The 23,210-nt window shown below is 37.6% G+C and overlaps 1 protein-coding gene across 2 annotated transcripts; it reads right to left on the reverse strand.

Moving 5' to 3' along the window:
* Positions 1-5,494: 5,494 nt before the first annotated feature.
* LOC115986624 (protein ABIL1) lies at positions 5,495-15,766 on the reverse strand. 2 transcript variants are annotated; one of them, XM_031109831.1, is made up of 9 exons: positions 15,212-15,766; positions 10,958-11,040; positions 9,786-9,936; positions 9,596-9,695; positions 9,404-9,496; positions 9,194-9,278; positions 8,066-8,118; positions 7,851-7,957; positions 5,495-5,957 (listed from the first exon to the last, which is right to left on the reverse strand). In XM_031109831.1, the coding sequence occupies exons 1-9, from the start codon at positions 15,335-15,337 to the stop codon at positions 5,799-5,801; spliced, it is 957 nt and encodes a 318-aa protein (XP_030965691.1). In that variant the 5' UTR covers positions 15,338-15,766; the 3' UTR covers positions 5,495-5,798. The 2 variants fall into 2 exon arrangements, with proteins under 2 accessions (XP_030965691.1, XP_030965692.1); XM_031109832.1 differs by lacking the exon at positions 15,212-15,766 and adding an exon at positions 14,772-14,933.
* Positions 15,767-23,210: the final 7,444 nt, after the last annotated feature.

The raw sequence follows: 23,210 nt of genomic DNA on the forward strand, positions 1-23,210 counted from the left end.
AAGGACTATCTTCAGACAGGTGTTGTGGGGTGCCTAACACCTTCCCCATACGTAACCAAACTTCCGAACTCAAGAATCAAGATTTTTTGCCCATCTGCATTAGATTAGGAAAACAACATTTTTCTCAGCCTAGGATCGATAATAAAATCAAATAGAGTCAGGTGACCAATCACACTTTAGCAAAAACCCAATGATTGGTGGCGACTTCACTTACCCTTAGTAATATCCTTAAAATCGACTCATATTCCAATCACACACCCGAGGTACGACACACCTCCATATTCTCGCACCGAGATACACATATATGCGCCCAAGCGTCGCCGCGATGGGTGGTTGAGCAGCTGTAAGGCATCGACAATTACCAAGGAAAGAAAACAACTATCATGAAAAGAACGAGCCCGTTGAATCCAATCTAGGTAAAGGTTATTTAAGACTAGATGAGTTACAATTGCAAAAAGGAAAAAAGAAAAAGAAAAAAAAAGAATAAGGAGTAGACGAGTCAAAAGAAGGTTACATATCCTCTGGACAAAGATGAACCCAAGCACTAACCAAAGGAGGGAACGTGCCCCTACCAAACTCGATGGGGTCACTAGCCCATGGCCTAGAAACAAAAAAGAACTCTTTCTTCCATTCCCAATCAGATGTGAGAACAGACCTTATCATCCTACAATTGGAATCTCTAGTCGAAAATTGATAAAACCAAGGCATTGGTTGATTTCAGAAGGTTTATAACAGTAAAGGAACTCGTCCATTGTAAGAGGATGATTCCCCTCAAAAACTTCCCTCCATAACACTTGCATTGCCATAATGATTCTCCAACCATTGGGGTTAAGTTGGTTGGGGGCAATACATAACCTATGAAGAACTTCTCTAGCAAAAGCATTCAATGGAAATCTAACACTGCATAATAAGTAAACCTCGTACACACCTAGCCTTGGAGAATTGGGAGTACAGCACCGTTCCTTAACAGCAGGAAGACGAGTGTGCACATCATTGGGGATCTGATACTTGCCCCTAAGTTTGTGCAATTTTTTCGCGTCTATTACAGACAGCACGTTCAAAGCACAATAGACCATGACATCATTCATTGGTTGAGAAGGGGGTGGAATGGACAAAGGGATAGATAAGGGAGCAAAAGATGGATGGCAGATAATCCAGATGCCATCCTTCTTCTCATCTCTTCCTGGAAGACCTCCAAAGGAATCCTAGGAACCCCAAAAAAAGGATTGCTCATTGTGGATTCACTATGCCCACTACTAGTACTTGAACTACTACTACTATTATCATAATACTCATTTATCTCCCTTTCATCCCTATTGCTGGAAAACAAATTTTCAGCCATTTATAAAGAAATTCTAAAGAGAAAACCTATAGACAAGAAGGAAATGATTCTTGATGTTAGACGAAGAAGACTAAAGATGGAAGGAAGGTGCTAACTAAGGCAAGAGTGTTAGAATATAAAATTTGAGAAAGTGAGAAGGGCAAGTTAGGTATTGGGCTAGTTATAGGCAACCAAGTGTGTCGCTAAAGCGACATAACTCAATCGTGAGGCGCCACATGTCAAGATTGTCTAAAGAACGAAGTGACGCAATCCCTCAACCATTCACAAAAGCCACATGGCACCATCTCTACCAAGAAAAACTAATGTAATCCACGATGCCACATGTTCAAGTTATCAACGAATCAAAGAGTGCCACAAGACAAAAAAAAAAAAAAAAAAAAAAAAAAAAAAAAAAAAAAAAAAACAACAACAACAACAACAACAATAACAACAACAACAATACAAGGCATACTTGACAAGGGCATGGACGACCTGTGAACAAGGGGGATGCTGATCCATAATAAGTAGTCTTCATCCATAAGGGTCATCCAAGACCAATGATGTCCTAGACAATCTTCAAAAAGGAGAAAGGAGAAGTGTGCACCACAAATATGAAATAAGGACTTCCATGCATGTTACTAGTCGTCCAAAGAGATTCTAGTTGTCCACATCATGAGAAGGTATGGATGATCAATAAACACTCAGTAAAATTTTAAAAGTTTTCCACTGATCACAAATGGTTAGACCACGATCCTCTATAGTTCGGTGTGTGGGGTGAATTCTCCAAAATTTCGCTCCACTCTCCCCACTAAGTCCACACATCTCCCATGATGTTAATGGCACCTAACAAGTAAACCCACTCCAAACTCTCTATTAAAAGGACCCAATCTCACCAGATTAAGGTATGTTCTACTATTCATCAACTTACTATACTTGAGATCTAGAGAGAAATTTGACTTAAACGTTGGAGGGTCCTTGGCCAGTTCACCCTAGTCTCTTTCTTCCTTTTCAAGTCTTCTAACTACCGTTGAAGTTTGGAGCATTTAGCCTACTAATTTCACACATCATCAAAAATAAAGAGAAGGTTTTATCTAATAGGGGCATAAAAGTAAATTTGTACAAACTATATTTTCCATCATTTTATTTTTCTTCTCAACCAAACAAAAGAGTTTTCCACCTCTCCACGTTTCCATCCTTCCAACCAAACACACACGAGGGGAAACTAAATCTTTTCAATCCTCTCATTATTTTCTACCTCCTACTTTTCCATCTCCCCAACCAAAGAAAACCTCAGAGAACATGAGAGCAAAGATGATTTGGGTCTCTTTTTTTTTTTTTTTTTATACGGTAACTTGCTTTGCCGGTAATTTTTTTATTTTTTATTTTTTCTCTTTTGATTGATGCTTTACCAATAATTGGTTTTCCACTAAACTTAAATATACGGTTTAGATTAAAAGCATTAGAATTGACGATCAAGATTTTAGTGGGTACTATACCCACTAAAAAAATAGGAGGTACTGTAGAACAACCCGAATAAATGTAATGTCTAATTTGTTTGACAGTTTATTTAAGGCTTGGGTATTTGTTTACTTTAAAAAAAAAAAAAAAAAAATCTTTTGGTTATTTACAAAAGAAAATTCACCCTAACTAATAAACTATGAAAAAACTTACAATGACTATCTAGTTATAATAAACATGGTAATTAGCAAAAGGGAAATGTTAACCAATACCCTAAGAGCATTTGATAACATTTTATTGAGAGAATGATAAGATAATAAATGTTGTTAACAGCTTTTTATATTTCTCATAAAAGTGGTATCAAAACTTTTTTATTATGGTTTATTAACAATTGTCTTAAGGGCACCCGTTAACATGATGCTTAGCAAAATACCATACTAGCAAGGTATTAGGTATCAAATGATACCATGTCATTTGTATTAAAATCCATTAAGTGTGAGACATGTCAGCAAAAAATAACTAATCTACTAACAATTAGTGTTAGTAGGTAGTTATTTTTACACACAAATCTCTCATTTATTAGATTTTGATACAAATGACATTGTATCATTTGATACAAAATATTTTTTCCTTGTTCCATTCATTTTAATTTAACACAAGAATTGAATCAATTTATCTGCTTCGATTTTTCAAACTATATAAAGAGAGAGAGAGATAAACCAACCTCTCTATAGGAGTGTGATGCTGTGATGGTGGTATGAGGCAACATCAAGAGGAGATGACAAGGGGGAAGAAGATTTGGTTTGGAGCCTCTCTCCTATTTTGGGTGATTCTTGCTACAAATAATGCTATAAAAGAAAGGGAAAAAAAAAAGTATCTAAGTAAACTTATCAATAGGAAGGGTAATTTAGTGCCAGTTTAGGATGTAGTTATAAGCCAACTTATTTATTTTTCTCACTATTTGCGGGTCTAATATAAGTCTATCTACAATACTTTACCAATTGAGCTATAAAGTCTATGATAGTTGAATAAAAGATCTAAAAATAAGTTAAAATTTTATAAATAAATAAATAAATTGTTCCCAAACAAATAAACTTGCTTATTTTTAAAAGCCAAGTAAATCAATAAAAATAAGATTATGTATAACAAGTGTAAATTTGGTTTAATTTTTTAATTTATTTGTTTATGAACAATTTTTCAAACCTCCGAGATCCAACTATACCGTTTGTGTTTTATCCAATACATTCTAGGGGGATTCATACCAGTTTAACGTTTGTTTTTTATCCAATACATTCTAGGTCATACCAATTTCTGGTATGATACGCACCAAAAGGTAAGGTAATCCACTTGAGAGTAATCCACACGGAGCATAGCTGGTCTAAAGAAGGGCGAAGCAAACCTGCAGAAATCACACCTACAAACTGGCAAGCTTTCATATTATTGACTAAAGTTTTCAACATATCAAGCCATTTTATTATGTTCTGGGCACAGGTTCCAAGAATTTGGTCTCCAGTGCAAGATCTGAATATAGTTGAAGCAGCACTATAAATGCCTAACCACCACCATCTTTCTCCAAAAAAAAAAAAAAAAGGAGACGCCACCATCATCCAGCCTTATTGACATAAAAAGGTTTTTACAGTAACTTTACAACCATCTTACATGTACAAGTGGGCCAAAATGGCCAACTGGCCTTAAAATTATAACTATCTAGTTAATAGGCGCCGTTTAGAAACATATTTTATTTATAGCATCTCGAGTCTAAAAGACTCGATTTTGGTCTTTAAAATCGAGTCTTTGAGGCTTGATTTGTAGCTTGGATCTACTCTGATGTGGCAGAACTGCCAGATGGCATTTACATAGAAATCGAGTCTCTAAGACTCGATTTCTAAGCCCTATATATCTCGCTCAAACCAAACACCAGGGCATCAGAGGATTTCCCAGAGAAAAAAAAAAAAGAAAAAAGAAAAGAAAACCAGAAACAGAGAGGGAGAGAAGATCGAGATCGGCGACCCAGGCGCGCGCGGCATGATCAGAAACTGACCAGCGACCCAGGCGGCCAGGGGCTCGCGCGCGGCCTGAGGCTCGCGCGCGGCCAGGGGCTCGTGCGCGAGCCTGGGTCGCGCGCGGCCAGGGGCTCGTGCGCGAGCCTGGGTCGCGCGCGGCCTGAGGCTCGCGCGCGGCCTGAGGCTCGCGCGCGGCCTGAGGCTCGCGCGCGGCCTGAGGCTCGCGCGCGGCCTGGGTCGAGCGAGCCCCTGGCCGCGCGCGACGCTGGCCGCGCGCGACGCTGGCCGGCGCGAGCCCCTGGCCGCGCTGGTGAGGTTCTCTGTTTCTCTCCCTCTGATCTGATCTCCTCTGCTCTGATCTGATCTACGTAGAGACTTGGTGTTTTTTTTAAAAAATTTTGGGTTTCTGATCTGCGTAGCGACTTAGTGTTTTTTTTTTAAATTTTGGGTTTGAAATCGAGTCTTAGAGACTCGATTTCCAGGTGGACACCCATGTGGACAAAGTGCCATATCAGAACTGGTGTAAGCATACAAATCGAGCCTCAAAGACTCGATTTTGAAGTCCAAAATCGAGCCTCAAAGACTCGATTTTGAAGTCCAAAATCGAGTCTTTAAGACTCGAGATGCTATAAACAAAATATGTTTCTAAACGGCGCCTATTAACTAGATAGTTACAATTTTAAGGCCAGTTGGCCATTTTCGCCCTGTACAAGTGTATGAACGGTGATAAATTGCAGCCAGTTGCTTAGAACTTACATATTCTGCACAGAAATTTATGAAATCATCAATCAGGGTTAGTACTCAAGTAAGCAGATCCTGACCCATCTTCATTAGCAGGCAATTAGACACAATTAGCTCATTATTAGCAACAAAAGTAAAATATGATTTCAGGGAAATGACGAACTAATGGCCAAGAAAACAGCTCATTATCAGGCAATGCAAGACATTTCCTGGAAATTCTGCCCACAAAATGGAGGGTGGTTTGCAGGGCTGCATCTTTCATTTGTTTGGAAGATTCACGGGTCAGAGCCAGCCTTCAGCTTTGGTGTTTTTTGTTTGACAAAGAAAGCTGATAGTACGCTTTTGCTGCGAACAGGGACACGTACAATCTCACGTCGATTTCGGTTTTCAAATGACCTGTATGATGTTAAAGCTTTGGAACTATCGGTTGCATCCTACAAAAGAGAACCTCTGTCAGCTTTCTAATTTCACCCGTCAATCAAATCAGGGAAGGGGTAGTGAAGAACAAGCAATAGTATGCAAAGCAATGACAAAAGAAAATCCTTGACAGTATAGATGTACAAACAAGAGGCCCAGTTATAACATCTCTCAATCAAATTTGTAGTTTAAGCCAAATACTAATGTTCTAAAGACACCTGCACCAACTCAAAAGTCTGATAATACCATGCTGATGTTTGGAATGCATCCATTCTAGATAATACACAGAAACAGCATTGGAAACTATGAATCTTCTACTTTTCCATCAGATTCAGATATATTCTTTTTTGGGAAAAAGAAAATCATAAATACAAATCAGTAAAAGAATTACATCATACAATTGTTTCCTAAAACCATTTCATAAAAAGAAACACTTAGCTAAAGAACTTTGGTGAAATCTAACAATTCTGATCAGCTTATAATTTTTTTCAAACTGTATACAGCCCATTGATACATAAACACTAGTCTCCAGAAACAAGTTTTGCTCTCACATACACTGAGGGTAAGTTGCTTGATGTGCATGATCTCTTGTGCTAAGTCTGCACAATGTCCATTTCAAGAGTCTAATTAATCACAAGCTGAAATCGAACAAACTTGTACGAAAGCATCCTGTTCCCATATGTATGACCAAAGGAATAGATTCTCCACACTGTTGACAAATATTGTTTACTACACTATTTTTTTCCCCTCTTTCGATAAGCGTTTTACAGTTCCGTGTGAGGCAGTCTGATGCAAACCAAAAATTCCAGACTCTGAACTCAGTGCTTTCTAGTCTAAAGCAAAATATTTAAACATGTTTTGCTTGTTTCTTCTAAATGATTGGATATTTTTGTACCAACCATCTATCAATGTTGATGAAGTTTCTTGCTAAGCCATCAAATTCAGTCGAAGATATTTACACCACAGCAATTTCACATACTACTAATAATACATTGCAATGCAGATTATCATGCAAACCTACCCACATCACCACCTGCCCTAGCACTATACTCAAATACAATAGAAATAGTTCTACTACAGAACTGGGATAGAAACCAACCATAACCTCAACACTAATTCACCCAGACAACTTATTAACTGAGCTACTCATGAAAATCCCATCTGGTCTGCCCTGGTAATATCCTAAGATAGTACAGATAAAGCTTACTGCATCAAAGCCAGGAAAGAAACCAACCATACCCATGCCTACCAACCCAGACTACTGAAAACCCATAAATCCTGAGCAAATCCATTCAGTACACAATCTGCCCCAGCACTAAGCCCATAAATGATAGAAAAGTTTTGCTATAGAGCCAGCATATAAACCATAACCGCACTTAGCAACCCAGACCACTTATCAGCTTGTAATAAGTATCCAATAGAAAAAAGCTGAAAATTAGAATGCACAGCAGGGTGCATATCAAATCTTTTTCTTATTCTCCCATTTAGACTTTACCTGACATCTTTGCTTGAGACACATGTGCAATGATCACGCCAATAATAATTGGTGAGGCTCATGCCTAATTAATGACAACTATACATATGAGGAACTTATCACCTAATCCAAATCACATTGATTAATGGGAAAGAGAAAGGTGGTAAGATAGATAGCAGGTTATTGCACTATCAAATACTAATACATATCAAAGTTTTTAAGATGATTTTGAGAAAGATATTATTTAATATTACTAAATGATCAACGACTGACAAGTCTTACCAGACCAGATTAATTACAAACAATCAACACACTTTAAAGAAACTCGAGCAAATAACAAGCAAACCAAAAAATTCCAATCACTCAATTTTGATTATCAAGCATGCACTTAAAAGAATGCTGGGCAGGTCTGTGTTCTTGTTGATTTTGACATTACCCTTCGTGTGGCACTCAATGTTTGCATAACTGCACTAGAACCAGGACCTCCACTTGGTAACTGAAGATGAGCTGCTGAGGATTTTGTCTTGATAGTCTCTTCATTATCTAAAAACATATGAGCATGAAAGCATAAGTATTATCATTTGTATATCCATCTACAGCCCAACAGAAACTGCACTAGATATGACAAGGCATGACTCTAATTCCACTTACCTACAAGATGGAAAACCCCAGAAGTATTTCCAGAAATCTTTAGGTCTTCAGTGCTGTACAAAGAGAAAAATGTCAAAACCCCAAAAGTTAAAAGAAGGGGGAGAAAAAGGAAAGGAAAAGAAAAAAAAAAAGGAGAGAGTTATATTCTTACCATGAAAGGAAGAATAATAAAAAGGAGAGTTTTTATACCCTCTTAAGAATATCAGGAAGCACTGATACTAATATGGACCACAGGAATGATACTATATGGATACAAAAAAAGGACAAATCTTGAAAACTAGAATATGAAAATTAGTTTATTAAAAAAATATTTTAGGTTTACTTTATTTAACTCCAATTGTGTTGTGCTTAGTATCATATATATTTTGTTCACCTTCTTTTCCAAAGTGTGATTGCTTAAGGACCAATGTGACTGCTTAGAGTTTATCTTTCTTAGTTTTTCGTTCAACTTACTATTTGAACATCAAAGAACCATCAAATTCCCTTAAGATTCAATCTTTTATTCACCTTATCCTACCTTAAACCCTTCAACATCATACTCTATTCCGCAATCCTACCTAAACCATGACACATAATTTCTAGCCATAAATTTTCATCCCTAGCTAAGAAACAAACACACATGTATCACATCTTGCCATATATTTCCTGGCCAAGGGCTAACTGCATTTATAAAGCCTCCCTTTCATGAAGTCTCATCCCCTATGTACATCAGCTACCACCATGAGAAAGAGAGAGAGAGAGAGAGATTATCGTGATGTTGATTGTGTGGCTACCAGAGAGAGAGAGAGAGAGAGGTTCAATCAGTGTCATGGTGATGCACCAGTGGCTGAGATGTGGGGTTGGGCAGTACTTAGGTTTTGCGAAATTTTTTTTAATAAAGCCATTGGTCATACCCCTTCTAGTGTCCCAACTGTATCCCTCTCTTGTATCCAAAATTCAAAATATTTATTTAATTTCCAGACATGTTTCCGACCTTCTCTGAGCCATACCCATGTCCAATGTGTCAGACACTTATACTCTAGGGATTTTGGATTATCAGTGCTTCTAAGATTAAGAGCAAGAGGTAAACAAATGGAAAAGGAGATACCGTGTCTGCTATAACTTTATACAAAAACTCTTTTATGTTACCTGCTCAAAGATTGCGGGGTCCCCTTCATGGTAGACTTCGTTTCTGAGGCTAAATGCCAGGAAAGAGTTTTTGATGCAGAAGTACCTACTTAAAACACAATATGATAAGTAATTCAGAATTCAATAAATGCTAAATAATAAGTTATGTCAAAACCAACACAGGAAGCTCCAAAGCAAGATGGCCCTACTGAAAAACTACGGAGTACATGCCTGAAGGGTAAAGACGAGCTCTAGCCTGAAAATGATTTTGCCTAGCATCAGTCTGAATCTGTGGACTGAAATGTACCTTCTTATTGACAGAATCTAGCATGGAGGTAAAGGCCCAAAATTAGGAAAAAGATAAGTTAGAAAACTCATCACACTAATTACAAATTCTAGAAGAAGCTAATCATAGTTTGTTACTTGGTAAAATGTAGTGCTTATGATGTCTCGGGATGAATGCCAACAACTGCTGCTGTCTGATTCCTTCTTTCTCCGTGTATGTTTGACACATTAGAAGTTTCTGATATTAGGAAATCATGTTGGTTCAGCTCTGACCATTCAATATTCTCTCAATAATAGTGTTCCAGTCAGACTAATGCAAGGAATTTACCTGATTTAGGCAAGACACATTCAGCTCCATGGTTGAGACTTCTAATGTTTGCTGCTCAAGTAGGTCTGTTAACTTGTAAGCGACAGTGCCAAGGTGATCAACAGCATTGACCAGGGCTCGAACGGCATAATCTTTCAGGTTATCCAGTACCCTAATGCACAATTATCAAAATGTTTGTCTCAGCAAAGAAAGGATGCACATGATCCAAACTCTATCTAACAGTTATGACAAGTTCTTGTTCATGTTTTTGTAATTGGCTCAAAATTTAAAATAAACACTTGAAAAAAGCACACTATTACATTACAACATACACCATCAAACACAAATAGTCAGAACTATCAAAATGATTTGTTTGTCTCAGCAAATAAAGGATGCACATGATCCAAACTCCATCTAACAGTTTTGACAAGTTCTTGTTCATGTTTTTGTAATTAGCTCAAAACTTAAAATAAGCACTTGAAAAAAGCACGCCCTTACAACATATACCATCAAACACAAATAGTCAAAACTAGTCATAGTCCACCCTCCAGACATTATTTATGCCATGTTTTCATTTATTGCAACCTCTATAAATTAATATATTATTTATTTTCTTTCAAAAAACTTAAGAAGCCTTGTCTTCCATGTCCAGACTACTTGGGTGTTCCATATAAGTGTCAAACTCTATCCTAAAATCCTAGAATTCTATCTGATTTGCGAAAATTTCCAAAACATTTCTCAAGTTTATGTCTGTTACACCAAAATAAATCAAATGCTTTAATTTATGTCCCTTTATTTATTTTAATAGCATTGTTTCTTTAAGAAGCACACACTGTAGGGTCTCACTCTTCGATGTATGTAAAAACTTTCGCCAAATGCATATTTTGAAAAGCCTTGAGTAGACATTATACACAATATAAGTTTTTATTAGATTCTGCACAGTGCTTATTTGACTTCCCGACTACTTATAGAATAATATCATAGAATCCAGTCATATTCTCCAACTAGGAATCTAGTCCAGGAATAATACTGGTTCTTTATCGTGCAAATCTTTATGATCAAATGGTCATTGGTTCTCTCATAAAATTATAGCAGTGTGGAAATGATATAAGCTCCCACAATAACTCAGTGATGAAATAAACTTTTACAATAAGTTCATTAAGTGAAGTATGGCAATGAAATGGTAGTCTTACATTTGTTTCTGCTCACTGTGAAGATAGGACTTCTCACAATATTCTGCAGCAGAATATAGTTGAGGTCTTAAGTTCTTAAGTTCCTGAAATAACAGCACATGAAACAAATTAGAATCAAAGCAACAACTTGCTTCAAACAACACAACCACATTGGCAGAAGAGAAATTATTATAACTTATTAGAATACTAACATAATCAAAAAAAAAAAACTTTTTAGCAATAGAAGTCAAAGAAATCGCTGAAAATAATTAATTGGATGAAAGTTTTTTGACAAAATTACATTAAAATTACATTGCCCTTTGTAATATAAATAGGTAGGGCTTAACACATAGCATATTAAAAAGAGTATACATATATATCATAGAGTTGAATTGTAAAGACTATGAGTTTCCTCAGGACTCATGTATAGAGAGATTGAAAAATGCTTTTTTTTTTTATAGGTAATTAGAGAACTATTATTAATGAGAAAAAATGAAAAGTACAAGTTGTTCATGATGATGAACAACAAGAAACAGAAGAAACAAACAGCAAAACAAAAGAAAAGGAAATCAGAAAGATAAACTAAGGGAAAACATAAACTTTGAAAGAGACGAAAAATCAGTAAAGCCCCAATAATGAGCCCACTCAAAAAGACTGTGCTAGCATAAAACCTTTAACTCATCCAACTTGAAAAATGTTTGGCATTGGTAAACTCAATTTGGGGAAATTGTGCCACATAGAAATATCAAAATGTAATAACAAATCTGTTGGGTAGAGAAACACCTTTGAGAGACTCCTTGAGTAGTTAATATACCATATAGAGACACCACTTAATCCAAAAGGTTTAAGCCTTATCGGCATGACCATATGAGCTCAACTATGTTATATAACCACATTAATGTCCAATATAGGCCTTCACTACTTAACCAACTACACGACTCATGTGAATATCACAACGAATCTCCCCCCTTCACATGTGAGTCTTCTACCAAATCTCTTGTGGCACTTCAATTAGTCTCCCCCTTGAACGGAAGCCTTTTTCTTGACAATCCAATTGTCATGCATCAACAACAGCAATAGTGTGCCCTTTACTCAATCATGCTTTGGGTGAACATGGGAGTCTTCCTTACACAACTATGGGAGTCACCAACACGCATGTGGTAGAATCTTTATTCAACCATATGGATGAGAAAACAAGGGAGTCTTCCTTGTTCTACTTGGCAGGATCCACTAACAAACACTTGCCTTCAACACACACCTAGTAGAACCTTTACTCAACCATGGGTGAGAGAGAGCATGGGAGTCTTACTCGTTCTACTTGGTGGGACCCACTAACGAACACTTTTCCTTGAACCATTGGCTCTAATACCACTTGTTGGGGGAGAGAAACACCTTGGGAAGACTCTTTCAGTAGTTAATATAACATATAGAGACACCTCTTGACCCAAACGGCTTAAAGCATTACAGGTATGAGCTCAACTATGTTACATTAAACATTCATTCTTCTCGTTAATATCCAATGGGGGATTTCACTATTTAACCAACCACACTACTCACACGTTAATATCGCAACAAATCTAACAGCCTTTCTTGGACAAAAAGGAACTACTAAAAGTGTAATACCAAACAAGTCCTTGTGAAACCAATGCGCAAGATCAAGGGATCACCTTTTGAAAACCATAGTGTTATCTCTCCTTTCTATGTACTTTTTCTAGAAAATTATTATTTGCATGTAATTTTCCAAGTACAGTCAAAACTTTCGACAAAAAAACAATTCTTCTAAGATCCTTGAAAGGAATATTTCATACGTTAATATAAATAAGCCTTATCTAGTGAAATATTTAAATAACATCAAGAGGTTGAAGGTTCAAATAATAAAATAATACTACAATGCAAGAAAAATTCATCCAAATCTATGGAGAAAATTTATAGGATTTGGGTTTATTAGTCTTGCAATTCCAGTTCACTCACCCTCATCTCTTCCTGAGTTTGTGCGCTATCTCTGGCTCTCCATGGATGCATTCTTCACTTATGACACTCATCTATCTTAACCATGATAATATTATGGATAATATAGCAGCTATGCACCAAAAAGCATGTCTAATTTCAAAGTTTCTTTCAAAAGATCACAACAAGTTCACAAGTTTTTTCTTCACTTGTTTCACATAGTGCACCAAAGTCTTACCGAAATTGCTTACAATATATTTAAATCTACTCCCAGTGGACCCAGTCTACAACTTATCCCTTTAAAGCTGCGCCCCATATTTAAAACTGTGATATGCATGTGTCATACACCTTTATACCATTTTCTCTTTGATAACAAACCTATGCTCTTCATTTCCCTTGTTGAATTTAGACAATATTTTTGCAAAAACTAGCATTACGGGGCTAATCATCCGTCCCATATATGCAAGGAAAACTTTATAGCTCATGCTAAGTGCCAAAATAACCATTCAATCTTCTTAATTTCCACCAATATTAGTACAACATGCTCATTATTTTAATCCATAACAAAACAAATCAAACTTAGCAATGAAATATCACAGCAGCAACTCACATTAAGCGTTCCCCAACTATCTACCTATCAAAAAAACTCACACCAAGCATTGATTGTACAACACATACAAAAACAATGCACAAAGTGGGATGAAGAACCCTCTAAAAAGTAAAGGAACATCTTCAATTGCTTTAAAAATGAAGAACGTGCGTCCATTTCAAAACTTAGGTATGGTCCCTTAGGTTTTTTTTTTTTTGAGAAGAAAGAAAACACAGTTTTTGCTTCATTGGACTAAACAGTAATGTGTTTAAATTAAGGTATTGTTCCTAAGTTTTACCCAACCTTTAAACACATGAAAACAAAATCTAGACCATGAAATGGACCCTCCCAATCTAACACTAAGAAAACAAAACAACAACTGTTAACTATATGACTCTCAGTTGAGTTGAGTTATTTTCCACATTATCAACCCCTTTTCTTTGGGACAGGCCCCCCTCCCGTTTATAACTCTCCTGTTTTCTTCCGTTTTAATTTAGATGATTGACACGTAGCCCACATAAAATCCAAGGGTTAAAAGACATCCATGACATATTAAGTTTTCTCTCTCTCTCTCTCTCTCTCTCCCTCTCTTTGTTCCTTTGTTTTCTTTTTACTCTCTCTTATCCGCCTCTTTCGCCGATCAACAACATCGCCCTCATCCTTTGGTGGACGGTGGCAGTTTGGACTGAAATGGTGGTGATATTAATGGCTGAGAGCATCAAGACTTGGTTTGGTGGCAGTGCGAAACTAAATAGGGAGGTCCTTCAGCTGGGTAGATGGATATGAGTTGGTTTCTTTGGCATTTGCAGATACTGATTGAATGAATATGGGTTGGGCGCTGTATGTGATTAATGGCTTACAGGTGACTTTTTTTTTTTTTTTTCTTCAGCCAATGGTTGCAGAAAATTAGATCAGAGGTGATATGGATTTTTGGAGTGGGACTTTTGATGGGTAGTGAATATGGTATGAGCTGGGGTTAGGCCATTGCTAATTTGCTATTGTTGTGGCGTGGTGATATAAAGAGAGAAACTGTGTTGAGATTGTAAGTTAGAGCCTCATAAGTGATTTGCTCTGATCTAGACACAGGTGTCAGTAATGATGTTGGTCGGAGAAAGAGGCATATTTGGATTTGTCTGTTAACAATTTTTTACTTCATTGCAAACACTATCATAGGCTAATTGAACTTTTTTATTTTCTGGGAAAATGAGAAGTCATAACAATGGGAACTCAAGGCATCGAAAATTGATGAGATAAAATATAAAATTCATGTTCTATTTTTTGAGGAAAGGAATTGAATACCGCTTCAGTCCAAATTGCCACCATCCAGAAGTCCACCAAATGTTGAGGATGATGATCTCTGAGAACTCACTTTCTGATAGTAAGAAGTTTGGAAAATGAGAGAGCGAGCAAGAGATGTTGAGGATGATGATCTTGGTCAGAGAAAGAGGCAACGAAGAGAAAAAAAAGTGAGCGAAAAAGTTTAATATGAGGTGAACGTTTTTCAACCCTTTGATTTTATGTAGGCTATGTGTCAGTCATCTAAATTAAAACGGGAGGGGAGCCTGTCCCCTTTTTTTTCCCTTATTAGCCAAACATACGGTAAAAAAGCCCTCTATGTATGTATGTAAACAAATAAATTACACAAAAAATCTAACCAAAAAGAATTCCAAACACAATAAAATTGATCAAATTGACAACAAAAACTCAGATCTGACTGAGAGAGAGAGAGCGTGAAGAACCTGCAAAGCTTTGACGAAGTTTTTGCTGCGCTCCATGGAGACCTCGTCGAAGGTCATGGCTGGATTGACCGCCCTCGATTGCTCCACTTCCATTACTGTTTCAGTACAAATTTCCAACCCTATCATCAATTCCAGACTCAATTACATTTTATATATATATATACATATATATATATATATATATGTAAGCAAGATTAAAATAAGGATTAGATTTGGGATTAGGTGGTGGTGGGAGTGGGAGAGCTAATACTAATAGTAATAATAAAGGAAGTGGTTTTGTTAATGTAGCTTTCAAAGGAACTCAGTGAGAGAGAGAGAGAGAGAGAGAGAGAGAGAGAGAGAATGCGTGAGCGTGAGTGAGGTAGAAGCAAACTTTAGGCAAAATGCGGTTTAAAGGAGTTAATTGCACGCAAAAATGAAATGACAGTCTCAGACTGTGTGTGTGTGTGTATTTATTATTGCGCGTTGCGTGGTGGGTGGGTAGTAAAGATAGTAGGTGCTTCCACTTCAGACGGTGCGGTGGGTTCTCATTTCATTTCTCAAACCAACGGCAGCTATCGTCGCTCTCCGAGTTTGTAATGTCTTTAAAAGACCAAATTGCCCCTATTATATATGAGGTCGAAGACTCGGGGGGTTTTTTCTTTTTTAGTCGGCCCAAATGGTAAATTTATAGCATCTAACCTGAATGGTCCAAGTCTTTCTCCCAAAAAAAAAAAAAAAAACAACTGAATGGTCTTTCCCGATATCATGATTTTTTTTTTCTTTTAAATTACTTTTTAAAAATGACTGGTAGAGAAAATCAGGAAGAAAGCAGAGCAGAAACTGAAGATATATATCACAAGTCATGTACCATACAGAAAAAGTTATACACTACACACTAGGATGCCCCTCCTTATACCATGTGAACAGTGAATATGCCCTTCCTTGTCCCTTTATTTTACATATTCCCATCCTTAGAGCAACTACATCAGCTCGTGCAAATTTTTTGTCTATTTTACAAGAAAAAACCTACTTTTTCTATTTTACACATCTACTTTTACAAAACACCCACATCAGTTTATCTATTCTACACATTTATTTAATAAAATATTTATTCTTTTTACATTTTTTTATTATTTCCTTCCCTATTCTCTCTGGCACAAACTCACCACCTCGTCTTCTCCATCCACACCCACCCCAGCCAGCCACCCTTCAACAAAATCTGGCCACTGATTCATCGATCTTCCACAACAACAAAATCCAGCCACTGATTCACCGATCTTCCACAACAACAATCACAACAACAATGATTCACCGATCTTCCACAACAACAATCACAACAACGACACAATCACAATCACAACAACTCTGACCCACTCGCCCTCCATGTCCGATCAATTCTCCGTCACCGTCTCCGTTTCCAAACAGATTGTTGGATCGGAGAGGCTGATCGGCGTTCTCAACTCACTCGCCGCCCAAACCCACTCAATCCCAAACCCATTAATCACCCACCCAACCCGAAACCCAGTCAAGCCAAATCATCACCCAATCGGCGACAAGATCATCAAAACCCACCAATGAACTAGAAAAGCCAAGCCGATCAAGATCAAAACCCACCGACCCACACCCACAATCAACCAAAAAACCAGAAAAAAAAAAAAAAAAAAAAAAAAAAAAAAAAAAAAAAAACCAGCAACCAACAGATCGGAGCGAGATCGAGGCCTCCAGCCAGAGCAAGATTGACGCCTCGCAGCACCGCCACCTCCTCGCAACGGCCGTCGGCCTCAAGCTTAACCAAAAATGGATCAAAACCCACGAGATTCTAAGCAACAGACCCATCGGAGAACTCCGTTCGTGTTGTAAGCGACGGACTCGTCCGACGACTCGGCTTGCTCGACCTCGTTCTCATCGGCGGTGATGGCGATTGGTGGAAGCTAGAGGAAGAAAAATTGATGAGATGAGAGAAAGAGAGAGCTGTGTTGTGCGCCTGAGAGAGTGAGAGTGAGAGCAGAGACAAGAGAGAGAAAAAAACGAGCGAAAATGAGGTTTTTATTTTACTGTAGAGATAATAATATTTTAAGGGATAACCGGGCTACAGTGCTCGTGTAAATTTACACGGGTACTGTAGCTCATTGAAAATTTTGCATGATTTTAAACGATATTAAATGATCTGATGCAGGCTTTTTTTTGGTTCAAAATGTGTAAAAATGATCAAAATGTGTATTTTACACATTTATAGAAGAGCTGGTGTGGTTGCTCTTATACCACGTGGATATGGACAACTCTTACATCCCTTTTATGAGTTTATGTGTTACACATTAAGACTGTCGTCTAGGCTTTTAATTTTTTGCTGAATAAAAAAAAAGGAGATTTTCGGTATGGGCTCATCGACCCCACGTTACATGAAGGTAATGGGTAATACCTTGTGTACCACACGGATTTTACTGGGGTTATCGCTCGAATTGTTCCTCTTTGGGTGTAGAATAAGGACTCCTACCATTAAGCCACACCCCTGTGTGGTAGACTGTCGTCTAGCCTGCTTCCACATGTGACTTACTATAGTATACTAAAATTATTAAAGATTAAAGATAGTTTGTTCTTGGTAAATCTATCATTAAAATTTCAAATACTACCCCAATAAAAAATTTGTTTTCAAAAATTTTTTTAACTAAATTATTTATCATAATATAATTGGGTCACACCAACGCTAGCATTATGTGCTTCAACGTAAATGTTCTACATCATACAACTTAAAAAAATTAATAATAATACTTTTATTAAAAATTTCTATCACCAAAAGTTCTCAATTTTTTTAAAAATAAAGTTCCGTTGCTTATTTAAAAGTATTTTTAAAAAAAAAAAACTCCAAATATGTAAACATATTAAAAAATCTAGCACAACCATTACATACACCAAACATAAAGTTCATGAGAAAAACAAAACAAAATCAAACCCATATTGATAAATGGCGAGGATAATTTTTCGACCAACCCTCAAAAGGGATGACTAACCCTAAAAGGGAAGATCAACCCCATAAGGGAAGACCACCCTCAAAAGGGATGATCAACCTTTGAAAGGGAAGATCAACCCTAAAAGGGAAGACCACCCTCAAAAAGGATGATCAACCCCTAAAAGGGAAGATCACCCCCTGAAAGGGACGATCAATCCATGGGCTGACGGATCAGGCAATACCCAATCCCAACGACCCATCCCCTAGGGATTCCATAGGGCTTGCGTGGGGCCCACCCATGCATCTTTACATGGAAATTATTTGCACATCACGACCAAAGGCCTTACCGCACAATCAGATCTCTTATATATGGAAAAGTGATCCCGAGTATCTTGGGACCCTTCTCTCTACAAAGAAACTCTCTCGTATCAAGAGATTCGAGTCAGCTCTCTACCACTATATAAACCACAAACCTTACCCTTCTTGAGGTACATTAATTCTCTCTAGCTCTTGCACTCTCGAGTTATTGGAGATTCTTCTATCACTAACTTAACCTTCGAAGGGTCTTTAGCTGATACTCCACCGATGCCTTTTGATTGATTCTTCTCTTTTATTCTTCAGGTACACCCATTGACATGTGTCAAAAACTTATTGTGAAATTTTAAAATACTCGCAAGTGTACGAACCGTAACGAAGTATAGTTGGACAAGAACGAGGTCGAACCCACAGGGACTTGTATGAATGTAGGAAAATTAATTAAACCTTAACCTAATTAATCCTAATCTAGTTTAAATAAAAATTGGTTGGTTGCAATAAAATAAACTAAGCAAATAATAAAATTAAGCAAATAGTTAAACTAAGCAAAAGATATAAAGCAATAAAAAGATGTAAACAATTAAGAGAAAGGAATTAAGGTTTTGGAATCCGCCTTGTAAATCATATCAGCATATATTTATGATCATTAATTTTTCCCAACCACTGCATGATAATCTAGAAATCAATCTTGCTATCATGGAAAATATCATCATTAAAATCCTTATTTTAAAAATCAAAAGCATGTTCTTCTTCGCTTCTTAAGTATAAAACCAAATCATCAATTGTATCTATAGCCAAACAAATCACAAGATATATCCAATTCTAAAAATCAAATCATAAATTGTATCCATTGACAGACAAATAACAAGAGATATCTAATTTTATAATCAAGAATTAATAAACCAAGCATTCAATTAATTAAGAAAAATCCTAAATCATGAGAAAAACATGATTGAACTCATATCTAGAATCTCATCTTAGTTAATTGATATGAAGCAAGAACAATTTAAATCATTAAAGAATAACTATTGTGGGAAAAATCAAATCACATAAATATTACTGATAATCCTTAACAAGGTTTCATCCTCAACCCTAATTATAAATTTAGCTACTCATAGTAATTGAAAGAAAACACAAAAATAAAATACTAAACATTAAATTAGACAAATAAAATAAAACTAACTGTCATAGAAGAAAACCAAAGAAGTAGCCGCACTCTCTATACATTCAGCCCTCAGCCCTAACACTAGCCTCCGCCTCAGCCTCAGCCTCAACCTCAACCTCCCTGAATTTTGCCCTAAAGAGCCTTTAAATAGGTTAAGGAATCCTATTACAAGTTGAATTCCCGTTTGGAGAAAATCCCAGATTTTTAGGCTTCACTTAACCGACAGTTTTGGCCCATTTAACGTCATAATTTGGATTTTTGGTAAACTACAAAGTTGTAGCCCTTTAAGTTATTGTTCGAGCCCAACTTGAATCATCTCGATTAGATATCTGAGCTGAAAGTTATGCCAAAAATACTAACTGATATGTAGTCTGGAATCCTAATCCAAATTGGACTTGGATTTGGAGCAAATTTCCTTTGATTCCTTGCTCCAATTGGACTTAAATTTAATTGGGTTGGTCTTTTCTTGAATTCATGCCTGGCTGAATGTAAGTTGGCTTGATTCAATTGGCCTAGCCCCACTTTGCATGTAAAGCCCTTGTTACCTACAATACAAAGACATTATATAATTAGTTACAAAATAACATAAAAGTAAGGCTAAATATGTAGATATGTGAGTACTTTATTGTATATATTTCATGCACATCAGTGGTTGATCAACTCATTGACAATTTTTGTGCATCATTAGTTGGCGCCGTCTGTAGGGACGAGTGATAAGCCATATCGCTGTTTCAAAGACAAAGAGTTGTATGGTCTGACACGATCAATGGCCACCACTAACCAAGAGAACGAAAACCCACCCAACACGTTGGAGAGGCAGGTGTAAACCCTCGCTGCAGCGGTTAAACAAATCACTTAATGAAAAAATGAGTTGGAACGATGGTTGGAGTAGCGGAATGATCGGGAGTCGAATGATCAAAATGACGGACGGGAAAGGGACAAACGTGACAACAACCATCCCCCGACGAACGATCACCAAGAGAAGGATGACTAAGAGAAAAGCAATGTCATCAGTAGATGGGACCAGCAGGATACCAGTCGTCCCTTTGAGCTGGGAGTCGGCACGTTGCGCGTTACGCATGATGCAAGAGATGCAGATGATGAAAGAGAAGATAGATATGATGATGAATGCCCTGAAGGGTTGGGTGTTTACTGGCTTGGACGAACTAGTCCATCGTACCGATTCTCCCTTCAATACATCGGTCACATCCTTCCCTCTACCAGCCAAGTTTAGAATGCCACAAGTAAAGGCATACGATGGGTCGAAGGACCCCCTCGACCACCTAGAGTCGTTCAAAACCCTCATGCACTTATAAAGGGTCTCGGACGAGATCATGTGTAGAGCCTTCCCTACCACACTCAAAGGGCCAGCCCCAGTATGGTTCAGCAAGATAGGCCCCAATTTCGTCTCAACCTTCAAGGAATTAAGTGGGCTCTTCGTCACACATTTCAATGGGGGTTAGCGACATAAGAGGTCCTCGATAAGCCTCCTGAACGTCAAACAGCGGGATGATAAGAGTTGAGGTCGTATGTCACACGGTTTAATAAATAGGCACTACTGATCGACGAAGCCGACAATAAAGTCCTAGTCATAGCCTTTACCAATGGACTCCGATTTGAAAAGTTCTTATTCTCTGTTTACAAGAATAATCCAAAGACCATGGCTAACATGTTATACTGAGCCACGAAGTATATGAATGCCAAGGATGCCGTGATTGCTAGAGGGGGCGGACCGAAGAAGCAAGAGAAGCATGACGATCCCCATTCGAACAAGGGTAGCCTAAACGGGTAACAGAAGGGACAAATGAAGGTCAAGACCCCCGCCAAGACGAATGAGCAATTTCACTCCACTTAACACCCCACTCAATCAGGTCCTGATGCAGATTAGGGACGACCTTGCCTTAGCGTGGCCCGGTAAGCTAAAGGGCAACCCAAACAAAAGGCCAAGGAATAAGTACTATCGCTTCTATCGCAACTATGGGCACGACACCTCAAATTGCTATGACTTAAAGCAATAGATAGAAGCTGAAAGTTCAAATAGTGTAAAAACACCCTTAAACGTTTAGACCCCCAATTTACAAATTAACCAATTCAAGCTTTATGTCAAACAACTAGTGTGCGGAAAATGAACAAAAGTTATAAAACAAAATTGGTAAATAATCTAAGCCAAATTAAAATCACAACCCATAGCAGATAATAAAAGGCAAAGATAAAAGGGAAGGAAGATGCAAACACAAGAACAACACGCGATGTGTTATTGAAGAGGAAACCGAAGCTCTCAGCATAAAACCTCTCCGCCGCCCTCCAAGTGGTAAACAATCCACTAAAAAATGTAGTTGAAATACATGGACAGCAATAGACCCTCCAAGCCTAATCTACCCAGTGCACCTAAGCCCTCCAAGCTTCTTGCTCCAACGAGGTTGCGCCGAACCTATTTCTTTTCTAGCTTCCCGAATTTTGCTACTTGACCATAGCATCAACCAATGTAAATTGGTTCCTTCCTAACTGCTTCCCAGAACACCAAACAGCCTTCTCACAGTAATGGAAATGGTGAGAAAAAGGTTTTGGTAAAAATGTCTCTCAAGGATTTGACAATGGAGAGGAAGAGAGTTAAGGAATATGAAGAGACTCTTATGTAAAGATTGTGTATGAATCAATCTTGTTTTTCTCTAGGGTTTCTCTCTCAAAATTCTCTCTGGAAACTCTCTTTCATTTGTGGGTATGAGGGGTATTTATACTGGGGTGAGAAAAGAATGTGAAACGTCAGGTTTTTCAAAACAGGGGTGGCTCGTGACTTGACTGAGTCACGAGTTCTAGCAGCGCGATAACAGAACGGCTAGTTGTCCTATTTTGTCCTGTAGTGCTCCAGCTAGTATGACGCTTCAACTTCTGGCATGGTTGGCATGTGTGCTGCTTCTGGCGGCTTGCAGCCGCGAGTCACCCGCGAGATCAAGACGCGAGACTCTGTTTTCTTGCACACACTTGAGCATTCAATCACTCTATCTTACTCACTACTCTTATAACAAAACCCACCTAAATACAGGGTTACTAAATGCTGAAATACAAGCAAATTTGGCACGGAATAAAGCCAACAAGATGGTTGATTAAATTCAACCTTACAATCTCTCCCTTTGGCTATTCCGTTACAAAACCCTAAAACAGACTCTAGACTTAACATGTGAGTTGGGAACAGTTAAGCAAAACTCACTCACACCTAACTCTAGAAGCTGTGAAGCACTTGAATCATATGAACATGAAACTCCTGAAACACAACAATACACCATGATCATTGTATGTAGAAAAGCATGAAATGCATATGAAACAGGCATAAAGTGATCAAGCAAAGATGAAGTTAAGAACCAAATCATGGCTTGATCAAACAAGTAATCACTTACAAGGTAGTGATCACAGTGCTCATTCACACTTGGAATGAACACTTGAACATACAAGCTAACAATAACAATGCAAGTTACTTGTATGCCCAACACTCAACCAATGCATAATACACTAAGTATATGCATCTAGGAACAATCCTACAAGGGCACAAGAGTGACAGTACTTAAAAGAAAATGCAAGACATTTAGATAGAA

This window comes from Quercus lobata, chromosome 4 (genome assembly GCF_001633185.2).
Source record: "Quercus lobata isolate SW786 chromosome 4, ValleyOak3.0 Primary Assembly, whole genome shotgun sequence".
NCBI lineage: Eukaryota > Viridiplantae > Streptophyta > Magnoliopsida > Fagales > Fagaceae > Quercus > Quercus lobata.